Genomic DNA, 12,278 nt, shown 5'->3' on the forward strand with positions numbered 1-12,278 from the left:
AAGATGATACGTATGCGTACGCGTATGCTCTCGTTCTCGTTCTCGCTCTTAAAGCTACTGACTATAAAAATAATATTGAATAAACATGACTCATAGATGATATAGGAAATAATAGTCGAGAATACTACAATCCTATATTATGCGCTGAACGACCGGAGTCCGTGGAATATACCGAAATAAATAGGGGCAGGTCGGTTAGTTTCGGCATATTCATTCGGATTCGGGGATAACAATAACATCAACCATAAGAGGAGCCTTATTATGACTTGAACAACTATTTAAAGTCTTCTGCTTGAATTAATAATTAAATTTAGATATAAAGACATTGATAAGTTGTCTTCATATTCCTTAGACTTCAAACTACCTCAAGTACCTAGGTTAGTTACTAGTATTTTGACTTATTTTCTCTCACTTCTCTACTCAACAGAGCTCCCCCTAACGACACTATGGCACCCCTGAGATCCGTTTCTGAACTTTCATTCATTGTTGAACGCAATACGCGGACATTGGAAGATGGGTTGAAAGGATCTCCTGGGGCTGAGTTCTCGCTTGCATTCGGAGCACCGCCACAAATCGAGTTGTCTCCTCCTCTTGAGGGAACCCTCGACGAGCTTCTTGAAACCATCGAAGAACTACGTATTCGCCTGATGGGCCCGATGGGCTATCTCTTATCTTTTCTATTACCAACGGTATGTAGCTACCGCCTGTCGAGCCTTATTTGAGAATCCATGGTAGTTGTGCTTATTGACTTACACATCCAAGTCCGCTGTAGTAGCTGTTTTCAAAACTCTATATGAATTTGACATCGCCTCTCATGTTCCTCTTGCGCCTAATGCTGAGATATCATACAAAGAGCTCGCAAAAAGTTGTGGCCTCCCGGAAGAGGATACGCGTCGTATTGTCCAGGCCGCTATCACATTTCACATGTTCGAAGAAGTTACTCCTGATATGTCTGTTAGACACAACGCCATATCGTCGGTGTTTACTGTGCCTGAAATGAAAGATATCATAGGTCTAATTATCGACGAGCAGTTGTCCGGCGTTACAAAGCTCGCCGAAAGCATGCGGCGGTTCCCAGATAGCGGGGAACCAGGACACTCTGCTTCGGTGTTAGCAATTAGAGAGGAAAAAGCGATTAAAGAAATAGGTATTGACAAAGAGGAGATCGTTGATCCAAGCAAGAATTTCTTCGATTACATCGCCGAAGACGAGACACGAGTTGCCCGCTTTCGATCTGCCATGGGTGTTTCGACCAAAGCTCCGGCTCTTAAGTCGTCGTATTTCGTCGAAACCTTGCCGTGGGCAAATAAATACCAGTGCCCGGAGACTGTTGTCGATATCGGTGGGGCTGGTGGTGAAGTAATCCAGCTAAGTATGATCATTTCCAGACTCAGCTTCAATCTTTCGAGCACTTTCGTTGTCTCTTTGCTTTTTCTTTGGTTAGGACAACATGTACTGCATATTGCTAACTCTTGAGTTTGTAGTTCTCCGCACGTATCCTAAGGTCAAGAAAGGTGTAGTGTTAGATCTCCCAGAAGTTGTCGCCGATGCCAAAGTTCCCGAGGACCTTAACAACAGACTGGAATACAAGAGCTACAACTTCCTCACCGAGAAAGTAACTTATCATGCGGATGTATATGTATTTCGCCATATCTTCCATGACTGGAGCGATCAGTACGCAGCCAAAATTTTGAAAAACCTGGTCCCAGCTCTTAAAAAAGGGAGCAAGATTTGGCTTTCTGAGGTTGTTCTTCCCAACTTGAGTGACGAAAATCGGTTGAAAGATCGAATGCAGAGGTAAGTCATAATTAATAGCTTATGCTCCTTTACTCTTTTGAGTATCCATTCTTAGTCTTAACGCCTTTCTAACTCTGATCTTAGGAGCGCGGACATCTTCATGAAATCCGGATTTAACGGCAAAGAGCGTAGCAAAAGAAACTGGGAGACTCTCCTGGCTGCGTCCGACGAGAGACTTCGTATCGTGAATATCACGAAGCCTCGTGGTGCTCATGACTCAGTCATTGAGATTGTATTTGATGTTTAAAGACCACGGGAGTTTAGAAATTAGAGAACGTTTGCTGGATTGTATTCAAGGAGTACGAAGTATATTGTAACAATGGAAAGTTGGAAATTGGAATTTTAAACTACATAGCACCAGAAAGGAACTCTCCAAAGAATCTAAGATTAATATGATATTCTCTCCCCTGAACCGTGGAAGTTGAAGGTAAGATTCCAAGTCAAGACGCTGAATCGGTTAAATGAATTACGGATAGGAGGTATGTACCTACATAGGTGCCTTAAGTAGCTTAAGTACCTTATCGAGCGCCCCTCATTCATCCTTATCGATAATGGAGCTGCTTCCCCCAAAAGTTTACTGCGCAAACTGCCGCCGGAACTTTTCTCAACCCGCAAATAATTTATTTCACTTGTACTGATAATGCGAATTCACCATCGCATTTCAAGATGGTGGCCGAGACTGATACGCGCAACGCGCCAACCGCAAGTTCCGAAGGCAATGGGCCCAAACTTACATCTAGTCTATCCGCGAACCCAGAGTTACAGGTCGATTCAGACACTACAAAGTCAAACCGCCGCGATGATGGAAACAGACACGCCAACAGAAAGCTCAACTCTAACGGGCGCCGCCGAGGTCAGGACTCGAAGGGTAGAGGCAATGGGCGCGGTGGGGATAGGTAAGTCTTACTTTTAACTAATTGGTTCTATGAACCCAAGCCAATGCTTGCTAACTAGCCCGTAGTCGTGGACCCAAGGATAAGCGCGAGCGTAACGAGAAAGGTTGGCAAGAAAGAAAGCGTAGGAGAGTTGACGAGAATGGAAATTCCGCCGTGAATAGCGACTCCAGCTATATGAACATTCAGTTCCCGGAAGAAGAGATCGCGGCCGAAGAACGCAGACCAAAGCGCAAAGTCTCCGTCATGATCGGATATGCTGGCACGGGATACCACGGTCTACAAATCAACCACAAGGAAAAGACGATCGAGGGAGATATTTTCGCTGCGCTAGTTGCGGCCAAGGCCATATCAAAGGCTAATGCCGATGATCCTAGGAAGTCTAGCTTTGTACGATGTGCGAGAACTGATAAAGGTGTCCATGCTGCTGGCAATATGATCTCTCTCAAGTTGATCATTGAGGACCCAGACGTTGTAAAGAATATCAACGACAACCTGCCGCCTCAGATTCGAGTATGGGGTATTCAACGTACGAACAATGCTTTCAGCTGCTACCAATCTTGCGATTCTAGGTGGTATGAATACTTAATGCCGAGTTATTGTTTATTACCTCCTCATCCTGAGAGCTTCCTTGGCAAAAAGGTTCTCGAGTCCATCAAAGAGAAGGGTCTCGAGGAAGAATATGCGAAACGCCTAGGCGAAGTCAAAGACTACTGGGAAGAAGTGCAGAAGAACGATATCCAACCTATTTTGGATAGTTTAGACTCTAGTATCCGGGAAACTGTCATACGACGCATGCACACTTCTGAAGAAACATACAGCGCCAAGAATTCAGGCGAGGTAGCAGGGCCCAAGTCTTCGAAGAAGCCTACAGACAACTCGCTTGAGACGAAGGGTGAAATTACTGGAACCAAATTGGATGACAAGCCCACGGATGCATCCAATTTAGTACAGGATACTCCAGTAGAGAGCTCGACCGTAGCAGCAGAGTTAGCCTCAGAATCGGCAGATATCTTGATGACTGAGGCTGAAGACATTGATGAGTCAGAAACTACTAAACCTAAGGAGATTCATCCTGTAGATCTCGCCCTGAAGCAGATCAAAGCCGCATACGTAGCCGCAAAGAGACGATACCGCGTTACTCCCGAGCGGTTATCCCAACTTCAAGAAGCGCTCGATCGATATCTAGGCACGAGAAATTTCCACAATTACACCATCCAGAAGAGCCACTCAGACCCCTCGGCAAAGCGCACCATCAAGTCCTTCATCGCAAACCCAGAACCCGTCCAGATTAACGACACGCAATGGCTATCACTCAAGGTCCACGGGCAATCTTTCATGATGCACCAGATACGCAAGATGGTCGGCATGGCCGTCCTCGTCACACGCTGCGCCACACCCCTGTCCCGCATCGACGAAAGCTACGGGACCGCCCGCATTAGCATCCCCAAGGCTCCTAGTCTGGGGCTGCTGCTAGAACGGCCCGTGTTCGAGAATTATAACAAGCGTGCCCGGGAACAGTACTACTTGGCGGAGCTCGACTTCGGCAAATACGAAAAGGAGATCCAGGAGTTTAAGGATTCGCAGATTTATCGTCGCATCTTTGAGCTGGAGGAGAAGGAGAATTCGTAAGTCGAACTTCTTGTTTTGCTAAGTGTTAGGATACGTGCGGATTTACTAATTCTAGCCGTTAGGTTCCACACGTTCTTCCATCAAATCGACAATTACAAAGAGGCTTACTTCCTTTGGCTCACTGCAGGAGGCATAGAAGCGGCGGAGCAAAGGGTGGGGCAGATGGAATCGATACCCAAGGAGCTCGAGGAGGAGTTGGGAGATGATGGGGAGGAGAATCCTGATGAGGGCGAAGGTTGATCATATTGTAAAGCATAATGTCGCGCATATGCGACTTAAGCTATTCGAGGGCTAGTTCATTAGCTGGGAGTCACGGATAATTTGATAGTAGACTCATAAATAATGCCGGGAAGTGGAATACCGCTATTGCCTGGAGGATAAGCTGTCAATGTTTTCATACTACACCCAGATGGATCTATGTAGCCCACTGAGGTGAAGTAAATTAACCTTTGTGGTATCGAGCCTCAGGCGCTCAACATCTTAGCTACACCGATCTATTGCGGCCTGTTATGATCGATAAGCCGCTGAAGGATATATTGGGTGTGCATAGTCGCGTAAGATTTCGCTAACTCCCCGTCTCCATGGCAAATCACTCTAGCTATCAGTAGACGACGGGCCAAGGCGGGTTCTCTCGCCAGCATCATCGCCATCCCCAATATCATTCTTATCACTCTTCCCCTTCGCAGCGCTATCCGTAGTCTCGGCGCCGGCCTTCTTCTCACAACCCGCCTTGTCCTCCTAGGAACTCACGGAGAGATCACCTCCGGCCTTAGCAGCATTCTGCTGGCGGATAGCGGCTTCCCGCATCTCGATGGCGCGGTCGTACAGGCGCGCGACGTCGGCGGCCTGCTTGTCGAGATCAGCCTCGCGGGTGTCACTCTCGCCGGGCTGTCGGAGCGGCCCGCGGATCCATAGGGCTTTGATCTCCCGGTTGATGGCTAGGAGGCCTTGGACTTCGGAGATCTGGAGGGTGTTAGTGGGGGCGGGTTTGTATGGGGAGGTGGGGGTAAGTAGGAATAGGAAAGGGGAAAGGGAAAGGCGGATATGGTGGGAAGGCGAGGTCAAAGGCAGAGGTACACACCAAAGCAGCGGATTCGGTCTCCATGGTCATGCGGTTGAGCGCAGCGAGCTCAAGGACGTTGCCGCCTTGCGAGATGGGTGCGGTGGCAGCCATGACCATGTTGCGGAAGTGCGACAGGATCTGCGCGATGGCGCGGTTGTGACGGTCTAGTAATGTGCTACTGTTAGCCTTCTTCCGCTGTAGCTTTCGGCATGGCTTTTCAAGCCTGGGGGATTATTTTCCAGATCCGTGGGCTCGACTGATGCGTCCGGTTCTTTGGGGTCATCTTGGGACTTCTCGGACGAGTTGATATCCAACTTTCCAAAACCCGAGGCCATAGCGTCTACATCTTCGTCTAGGTTGAGATCCAGGTTGTCGACGCGCGAGATTAGGTCAGCGAAGGTGTTCGTGGAAGCCATGCTGCATTACTGATGGAGCAGGATAAGGCGACTTGTAGTCTATAGACACCAAGATGTTGCTTATGATGTATATAGAATAAGAGTATATAATAGGCCGAACTTGGTTCAAATATATCCATCTTGTAGCGAAAGGATGCCTCCTCAGGCAATGACTGCTTCCTAGGTAACGGTGGTGTCCGCTGTGACCAAGAGGTTGTTGGGCAATAATGAGCACAAGGCGCAAGGCGCATCTTATTAAATCAATCCCACGAGTCCTTACTAGAGATTACTTGACGCTTCGTTGTTACAGGGATTGCAACCGACCAGTCCATTTGTGGATCCAGAATAAAGATACCGAGGAAATAGATCAGATAACATACCTAGAATACTAGAATGATCCTTTCGATTCATCTTGTCGACGAACTTCACCGAAACTTTGAAGTGGCAGTTGTAAAGGGCGCAAGTCGGCGACAACTTAGAGGACTCGAATTGATGAGAGCTTTCTGTTGTGGATGCTTTTGTGTGAAATCAAAAGACATATAGGGGTTTTTGATTTGAAATAGATAGAAATAAAAATTACATGGACCTTTGTCGATATCTGTAGATTAAAAAAGAATATGTATCTACCTTAGTAATGTTTGTTCTGAAGTTGAGCTTGTACCTTGAAATATCACATCCAAGGTCGACCTAGACCAGGTGAGTGTACGGATTATGTTTCTCCACAAATTAAAGTTGAAGTAGTTGTAAGCATCACGTGACACACTCTCTAAAATACCTACCTCCTAGTAAAGTATAAAAGTACCTAATACATATAGAAAATGCATAGGCAATTTTGCCGTATCGGCATTTAGGTATAATTCGAGGCCAGGAAATACCCAAGATACCGTTCTTTGACTTGTTAATTGGACTTGTTAATTGGTGTATCACTGTGTCATTGTAGCCACGCATGCTAGCAATATTACTAGTTTTAAATACCAAATCGATCCCCGTTGCCGCCTTGGATCGTTTTCAGATGCCGCCCATTGTAAAAGTAGTCCGCCAAATTTATACGCCGACCCAAATGCTAAGAAAATAGCAAATAGAAGTACATCCATTGACAGTATGCCTCTCGTTCAAAGTGGTACTCTTCCAGCACAATATTAGATTGCTACACGTAGCAAATTTGGCTCTCCTCTCATATGTCCTCAATACTACTATTATAGCCGCTAACAGCTCCGCCGGCAGTCGCTGCTGAACTCCCAGTAGTGACGGATCTTTGTGAAATCCTTATACTACGTCCTCGTAGAAGCTGGCTGACGTCAGGGCGCTCGTCCATATTCTCGGGCGATATGCTCCCGCTAGCGTCGTAGTCTTGACCGTCATCGGAGTGTTCGTCTTCCTCATCATTTCCAGACAAGTCAACATCCGAGCTTGGGCCATCTTCAACGATAGCCTGCCTACTTATAAGGCTCTCCGAAGAGTCGTCCATAGTTTCATCCTCGTCTTCGTCGAGGTCAGATTGGTCGGCTGGAAAATAAAAGGTGGGTGGTGGGAGAGGTACGGGATTTAGTCTACGAATCTTCCCAGGCAGGTATTCGATTTGGACGGCATGTGCTCCGACACTCGAGATCTGGCGTGGCGCTGGCGAATTAGTCGTCATGCTAGCTAACTTGTTAATGATAGACTCTGTTGTCTCCTGACCCGAGCGCCCAACGAGGCTTGGTCGAATTGATGGGGTTTCATCTTCGTCTTCGGAAGCGCTGTTTTCATCGTAGTAGGCGTGCTTCGGCCGTCGTGTTGGCACAATAACTACAAAATGATCTTCGGGGTAAGTCCCTCCTAAACCACTAGCCTCGAGATTCAACAATGGAGCATGTTGTTTGCTATCAGACCAAGAAAAATCAGCTTCAATGTCTTCGTCATCTGTCTCAGCCGAGGTTAACTCTGGTGGATCGGAATAGTCAACCTCCATCAACGTGCTGCGAGACTGCAAGGTACTAAGCGGCCTGAAAGGAAGCGACGATCCTGACGTGGAGCGGCTGAATTGTGGGCGGGTGTTGCCAAGGCTGTGGGGCTGCATGGGCTGCATGGGTCCCTTGTTGCCATGGTCCCCTGATGATGTCATATCATAAGTAGCCGGGGAGATTTCTCCCTCTCCAAAATCACCCGAGAGGTCTGTGCAGAACGGTGCCCCGCTATAGTAAATAATTGCACCGTCGCGACGGCGCTTACGCTGCGAGATACCTGATACGCCACTTTGACCCCAACGAGAATCCATACCCCCCATGTTGCTTTCCTCGGGCGGCCCAAAAGACGAGCCGGTCTCGTCACCCCCCGATGGTTGTTCGTCTGACGAAGATGTCTGATGGTGTACAAATAACGGTTTATAGTGGAAACTTTCGGATGAATTAGATTGCTGTACGCCCAAACCGAATTTTGAGGGTTTGTGCGCGTTGACGTCATTTCCAGATCCCTGCGTTTTCTGTTTTTTTCTTTGCTCCTGATCGTTCGATCCGTCCGTGTCATCGCTTGATTGGTTATGTTGCGAATAGCTACCGCTGTCACTGCTAAATTTGGTACCCTCGATTCCACCCCGCCAGCGGATTTTTCTTCCATCAGGCGACAGTTGGAACATGGTGCTCTTCTCCGATACCGCATTACGAATGAAAGCTGGGGTCACGTTGAGAATGTGCAGCTGCGCTAAATTGCACAGCAGATTGAGATATACCCATCCTTCCGCATCTGGCGACACATCCCTTGCAGAGAATTGCTTCTGCGACTCGGGCGCTACCAATCCCAGATGACGTATGTAATCCATGTTTTCTGATGGTACCTGTCTGCGATCAGGGTCCAAGTCGCGTGGTCGTGTAGGGCGCTGTTCCGGTAGTAACGTTGATATGTGCGGGGATGTATTGTTACCGCTCTCATTCGCGCGACTATTGCTAGTTGCGTTGCCGTTGCCATTATCCCTTGTGTCTGTTTGGTCACCATTTGAGTGTGAATGCGCGTTAGATGCAGATCCATTGTCGCGTGAGCTGCTCTCCTTCCGACTTGAATCTCGCGGTTGGATTTGCGCTTCTCGCATCGTATCGCTTGGAGCTGCCGCTCTATTGATAGTTCCTCCCATTTCCACGTCTTCGACGATATGTTCCGGGACTTGAGGTAACAAGATATGCTCTGCTGGGTCGGCCATTTTGCCCGTGAAAAGATGTTCGAGTCGCTTAACTACAAGCTTTTTCTTATCCTTCTCGGTCATGATGGTAGGTCGCGGCCATAAACCTTCGGGGATATCTCGTAGATAATTCTCGATCTTCTGTTCAGATCGTTCTCGCGCAGCCTTGGCCTGACCGGGAAGGAACGGGACAGAAGAGCTTGGTCCAGCCGACATAGATGCATACGCGGAGTCAACGGGTCTTGAGTTAGACCCGGACGACGACGACGCATGTTTGGATGTCGACGAATGGACATTCTTTAACTTGCCTGACGCCTTCTTCCGGCTTGGGGAGGGTCCGACACTCGAATCCTCGAGACTTGTTGTAAAATCCCGTAGTGCAGCCTCTAGCTCCCGCTTCTTTCTACTAGATAGGCCATGGACCTTAACCTCGAACAGCTTGTCCCTTCGCAACGAGTCGGGCCCCATCTGTTTATATTTCCTCAGCTCCTCCTTCAAGCGTTTGTTTTCAACTGTTAGGTCATCGATTACGGAACGGAATTCATCAGCGCTTTGGTTGCTATGTGCCAGTCCAACCGGGCGGATTCGGTATGCTGGACTCTGCAACGGTAACCCATACTTTGCAACTTCCTCATTGGAAGAATCTGTCTCTTTTTGATAGAATGGAGCTTCGTCGATGTCGGTTGTGTGCATTGCTTTCTGGTTTGAGGTATCAAACCATTTCTTCGGGTCGCTTATACCTGTTTCATTGCTGTCTCCAGAAGAATTCCTCCGCGGTTTAGAAAAGGTCGGATGGGTGGGCGGGTTAGCTATCTGGGGGTCCCGTTTGGAAGCATTTCTCGCTTGTCGGTGATACTGCAGCGTTATAGAGGCATCGGGCGATTTTCGTCTCGGATTGTTATATGTAACACTCGGTGCGATGGGCGCATCTTTACAGTCGGCCATACTGCTCGCGCTAATACCTTCGTATACTAGTATATTGAGAGGCGAGAGATAAATGAACTTTCAATAGGTCATCTGAGAATGTAGCAGGAATTTGGTAGCGACATAGTCGTCAACAGGGAATATGTTCTAGCTTCCCATGATATGTTAGTACGGCAAGCAAAAGCAGGATGGTTTTGCATGGGTGCGTCTTAGAAGAATGAGGGAATGATTATCTAGGTGAGGAGGGTGGACAGCGCATCGCAGCCATTCACGCGAGACTGCAGGCGCATATTGGCTATAATGAATGGGTCGATGATAAGTAGCTGAAGAGTGTGCGAGAATTCGATGGAAACGCTTCTGCAAGATATCGCTGCGATGCATTTAGGGTGCGGTAACCCAAAGGGGGTTGGGATTCGTGAAAAGTCGACGATGCAACGTCATACCTACATGCAGAGTTTCTCCCTTAGCTTAAGATTTAGTTCGTATTGAGAAGGCTTAGATTGTATTGGACCGGATGCAGATTGAGCAAAACGCAGCCGAGCTGGAAGAGCATATGTATAATAATAGTATAATAGATGGTGGATGCATACAATTATTGAGCGGGATCAGTCGAATGGCTTCAACTCGTTTATTTTGGTAGGTTAGGTAGGTACTTTACTTAAGCAGTTAAGATGTAGGTAGGTAGGTAGGTATGTACCTAGGATGGCAAGAGCATACATTTAGGGAATGGTTAGGTAGTATGTGGATTAGTAGAAAATAAAAAAGAGACCTTTACTTCCCCTGCTGTTATGTATAACAAACAAACAATATGTAGGGACTATGTATTGAAGAAATAGCATGCGCATCGAGATCTATGAGGGTTACGAAAACAGTAACTACCCACCGTAGGGCCTGGCGAGGCCCCTTCGGTGCTCGGACTGGCCTTCCTCGCAGATTCAAAAGCGATTTAGCAATCATTACGACCGATACACTTGGGGGTGCAGCTTCCTCACGATCGAGCGTAACCTGCTGGAATCGTACAGAGCGACGTACCTTTTCCCGCCGATCAAGGGTCCTGTGGGGCCAGCCATGCACCCGCGGTGTGTGAGCAGAAGTCTATTCAGAGCATTTAGAGTCTAGCCGAACTTTAACGAACCAATCGCATACGGACGGTAGCCGTTCTGCCGTTCTGGCCGTTAAGGAGGGCGTAGATCGAAGAAGACCCTGCCATCTAAAATAAGGTAACAGAGCCTGCGCGTTCGGGTGGTATGTGGTGACCTATACCTATCTGACACTCACCTCGACATCGAAGAATGCCGGACAAAAAGGACTCATGGCAGTTATGGCTCTGTGTATGGCTCTAACTTCTAAGAGGTAAGCTACTTGTTTCCACGAATTGTAACCTCATTAGGCCTTATTAGGTCAGAAGTCATACGATAGGCGACCCAAAGAGGATAAGGGCATTTGTAAAATCTCGATCTGCTATTTCTTAGAAGATCTTAGATGCTTACCCGGGGGTATACCCTGGTCGTTAGTTGTCTTTAGTGGATTGGATGGTCCCGACTTTTCACTTTGTGCAGCCACACCGAGCCATAGTGGCCATTTTCTGGTCCCAAATTACCTATACAGAGTGCTAAGCTTATCTACATGTAGGATGCATATATGCGGTATGCGTCCAGTCAAGCCGTCAGGTGACTATCAGGTAGGTACCGAATCGGATGTTCCGTCATTAGGACCAATTTGCTTCCTTTCTTCTGATTTAGCAGCCTTACTCCAGCCCTTCAGCGACAACTGAACTATGTACCTAACTATCAACATTATCGTTTATAGATAGAGCAAAGCGGGCTACCATTTTCACATGAGATTTGTAAATTCATACTTGACACTTCGTGCCGTCAATTGATACATATACGAAATTTACATGTTAACGGTAGTGCCAGGATTCGAACACGCGGCTATCAGCCGACTACATGTTCGCAACTCAGAATAAAAGGACGCGGGGGCAATCGAGATCGCCGAACTGTTATGATTATTTTGATTTGATAAATTCATCTTATCCACGATCCAGATCGCCTTACCTACCTACCTGGGTGGTCTCTTCCGGTTGCGATGTTATGCTAACATTATCTCAAGACGAGGATTGCTCATTTAAACCAATACGTTAGGTATGCTTATACGTAATAGCTCTCCCGGAAGTCGAAGATCGCTGTCGATGATATACATAACCGGTTGTTCTCGATTAGTTTGACATTGGCAGACGTTAGAGTACTGTTCTCGCGACACGAATCTGTCTGCTGCCTGTATATTAGACCGGTCTACATATTTGTGCAGCTAGTGTCGATCCCCCTTAGAATCCCATGAATATCCATCGCGTGGTCTAGAGTCACCTCCCCCAAACTTTGCCACCAAAGCGAGTAGCTTCCTTGTCGATACGACTATCACGC

At 47.5% G+C, this 12,278-nt stretch overlaps 4 protein-coding genes across 4 annotated transcripts; 2 read left to right on the forward strand and 2 right to left on the reverse strand.

Annotated features, from left to right (window-relative positions):
* Positions 1–280: 280 nt before the first annotated feature.
* F4813DRAFT_353100 (S-adenosyl-L-methionine-dependent methyltransferase) lies at positions 281–2,368 on the forward strand. Its single transcript, XM_049242589.1, has 4 exons — positions 281–689; positions 763–1,372; positions 1,485–1,797; positions 1,882–2,368. The coding sequence occupies exons 1-4, from the start codon at positions 447–449 to the stop codon at positions 2,042–2,044; spliced, it is 1,329 nt and encodes a 442-aa protein (XP_049101443.1). The 5' UTR covers positions 281–446; the 3' UTR covers positions 2,045–2,368.
* Positions 2,363–4,811, forward strand: F4813DRAFT_334822 (pseudouridine synthase). The gene is made up of 3 exons (XM_049241178.1): positions 2,363–2,693; positions 2,752–4,318; positions 4,385–4,811. The coding sequence occupies exons 1-3, from the start codon at positions 2,438–2,440 to the stop codon at positions 4,560–4,562; spliced, it is 2,001 nt and encodes a 666-aa protein (XP_049101444.1). The 5' UTR covers positions 2,363–2,437; the 3' UTR covers positions 4,563–4,811.
* Positions 4,812–5,060: 249 nt separating this feature from the next.
* F4813DRAFT_387593 (uncharacterized protein) lies at positions 5,061–5,801 on the reverse strand (the record flags this gene model as incomplete). Its single annotated transcript, XM_049246574.1, has 3 exons — positions 5,061–5,285; positions 5,404–5,580; positions 5,643–5,801. The coding sequence occupies 3 exons, from the start codon at positions 5,799–5,801 to the stop codon at positions 5,061–5,063; spliced, it is 561 nt and encodes a 186-aa protein (XP_049101445.1).
* Positions 5,802–6,841: 1,040 nt separating this feature from the next.
* Positions 6,842–10,408, reverse strand: F4813DRAFT_334724 (frequency clock protein). The gene is made up of 2 exons (XM_049241177.1): positions 10,303–10,408; positions 6,842–10,002 (listed from the first exon to the last, which is right to left on the reverse strand). Exon 2 carries the CDS (start codon positions 9,874–9,876, stop codon positions 6,955–6,957), a length of 2,922 nt encoding a protein of 973 aa, XP_049101446.1. The 5' UTR covers positions 9,877–10,002; positions 10,303–10,408; the 3' UTR covers positions 6,842–6,954.
* Positions 10,409–12,278: the final 1,870 nt, after the last annotated feature.

This window comes from Daldinia decipiens, assembly GCF_022478715.1.
Source record: "Daldinia decipiens strain CBS 113046 unplaced genomic scaffold F4813scaffold_9, whole genome shotgun sequence".
NCBI lineage: Eukaryota > Fungi > Ascomycota > Sordariomycetes > Xylariales > Hypoxylaceae > Daldinia > Daldinia decipiens.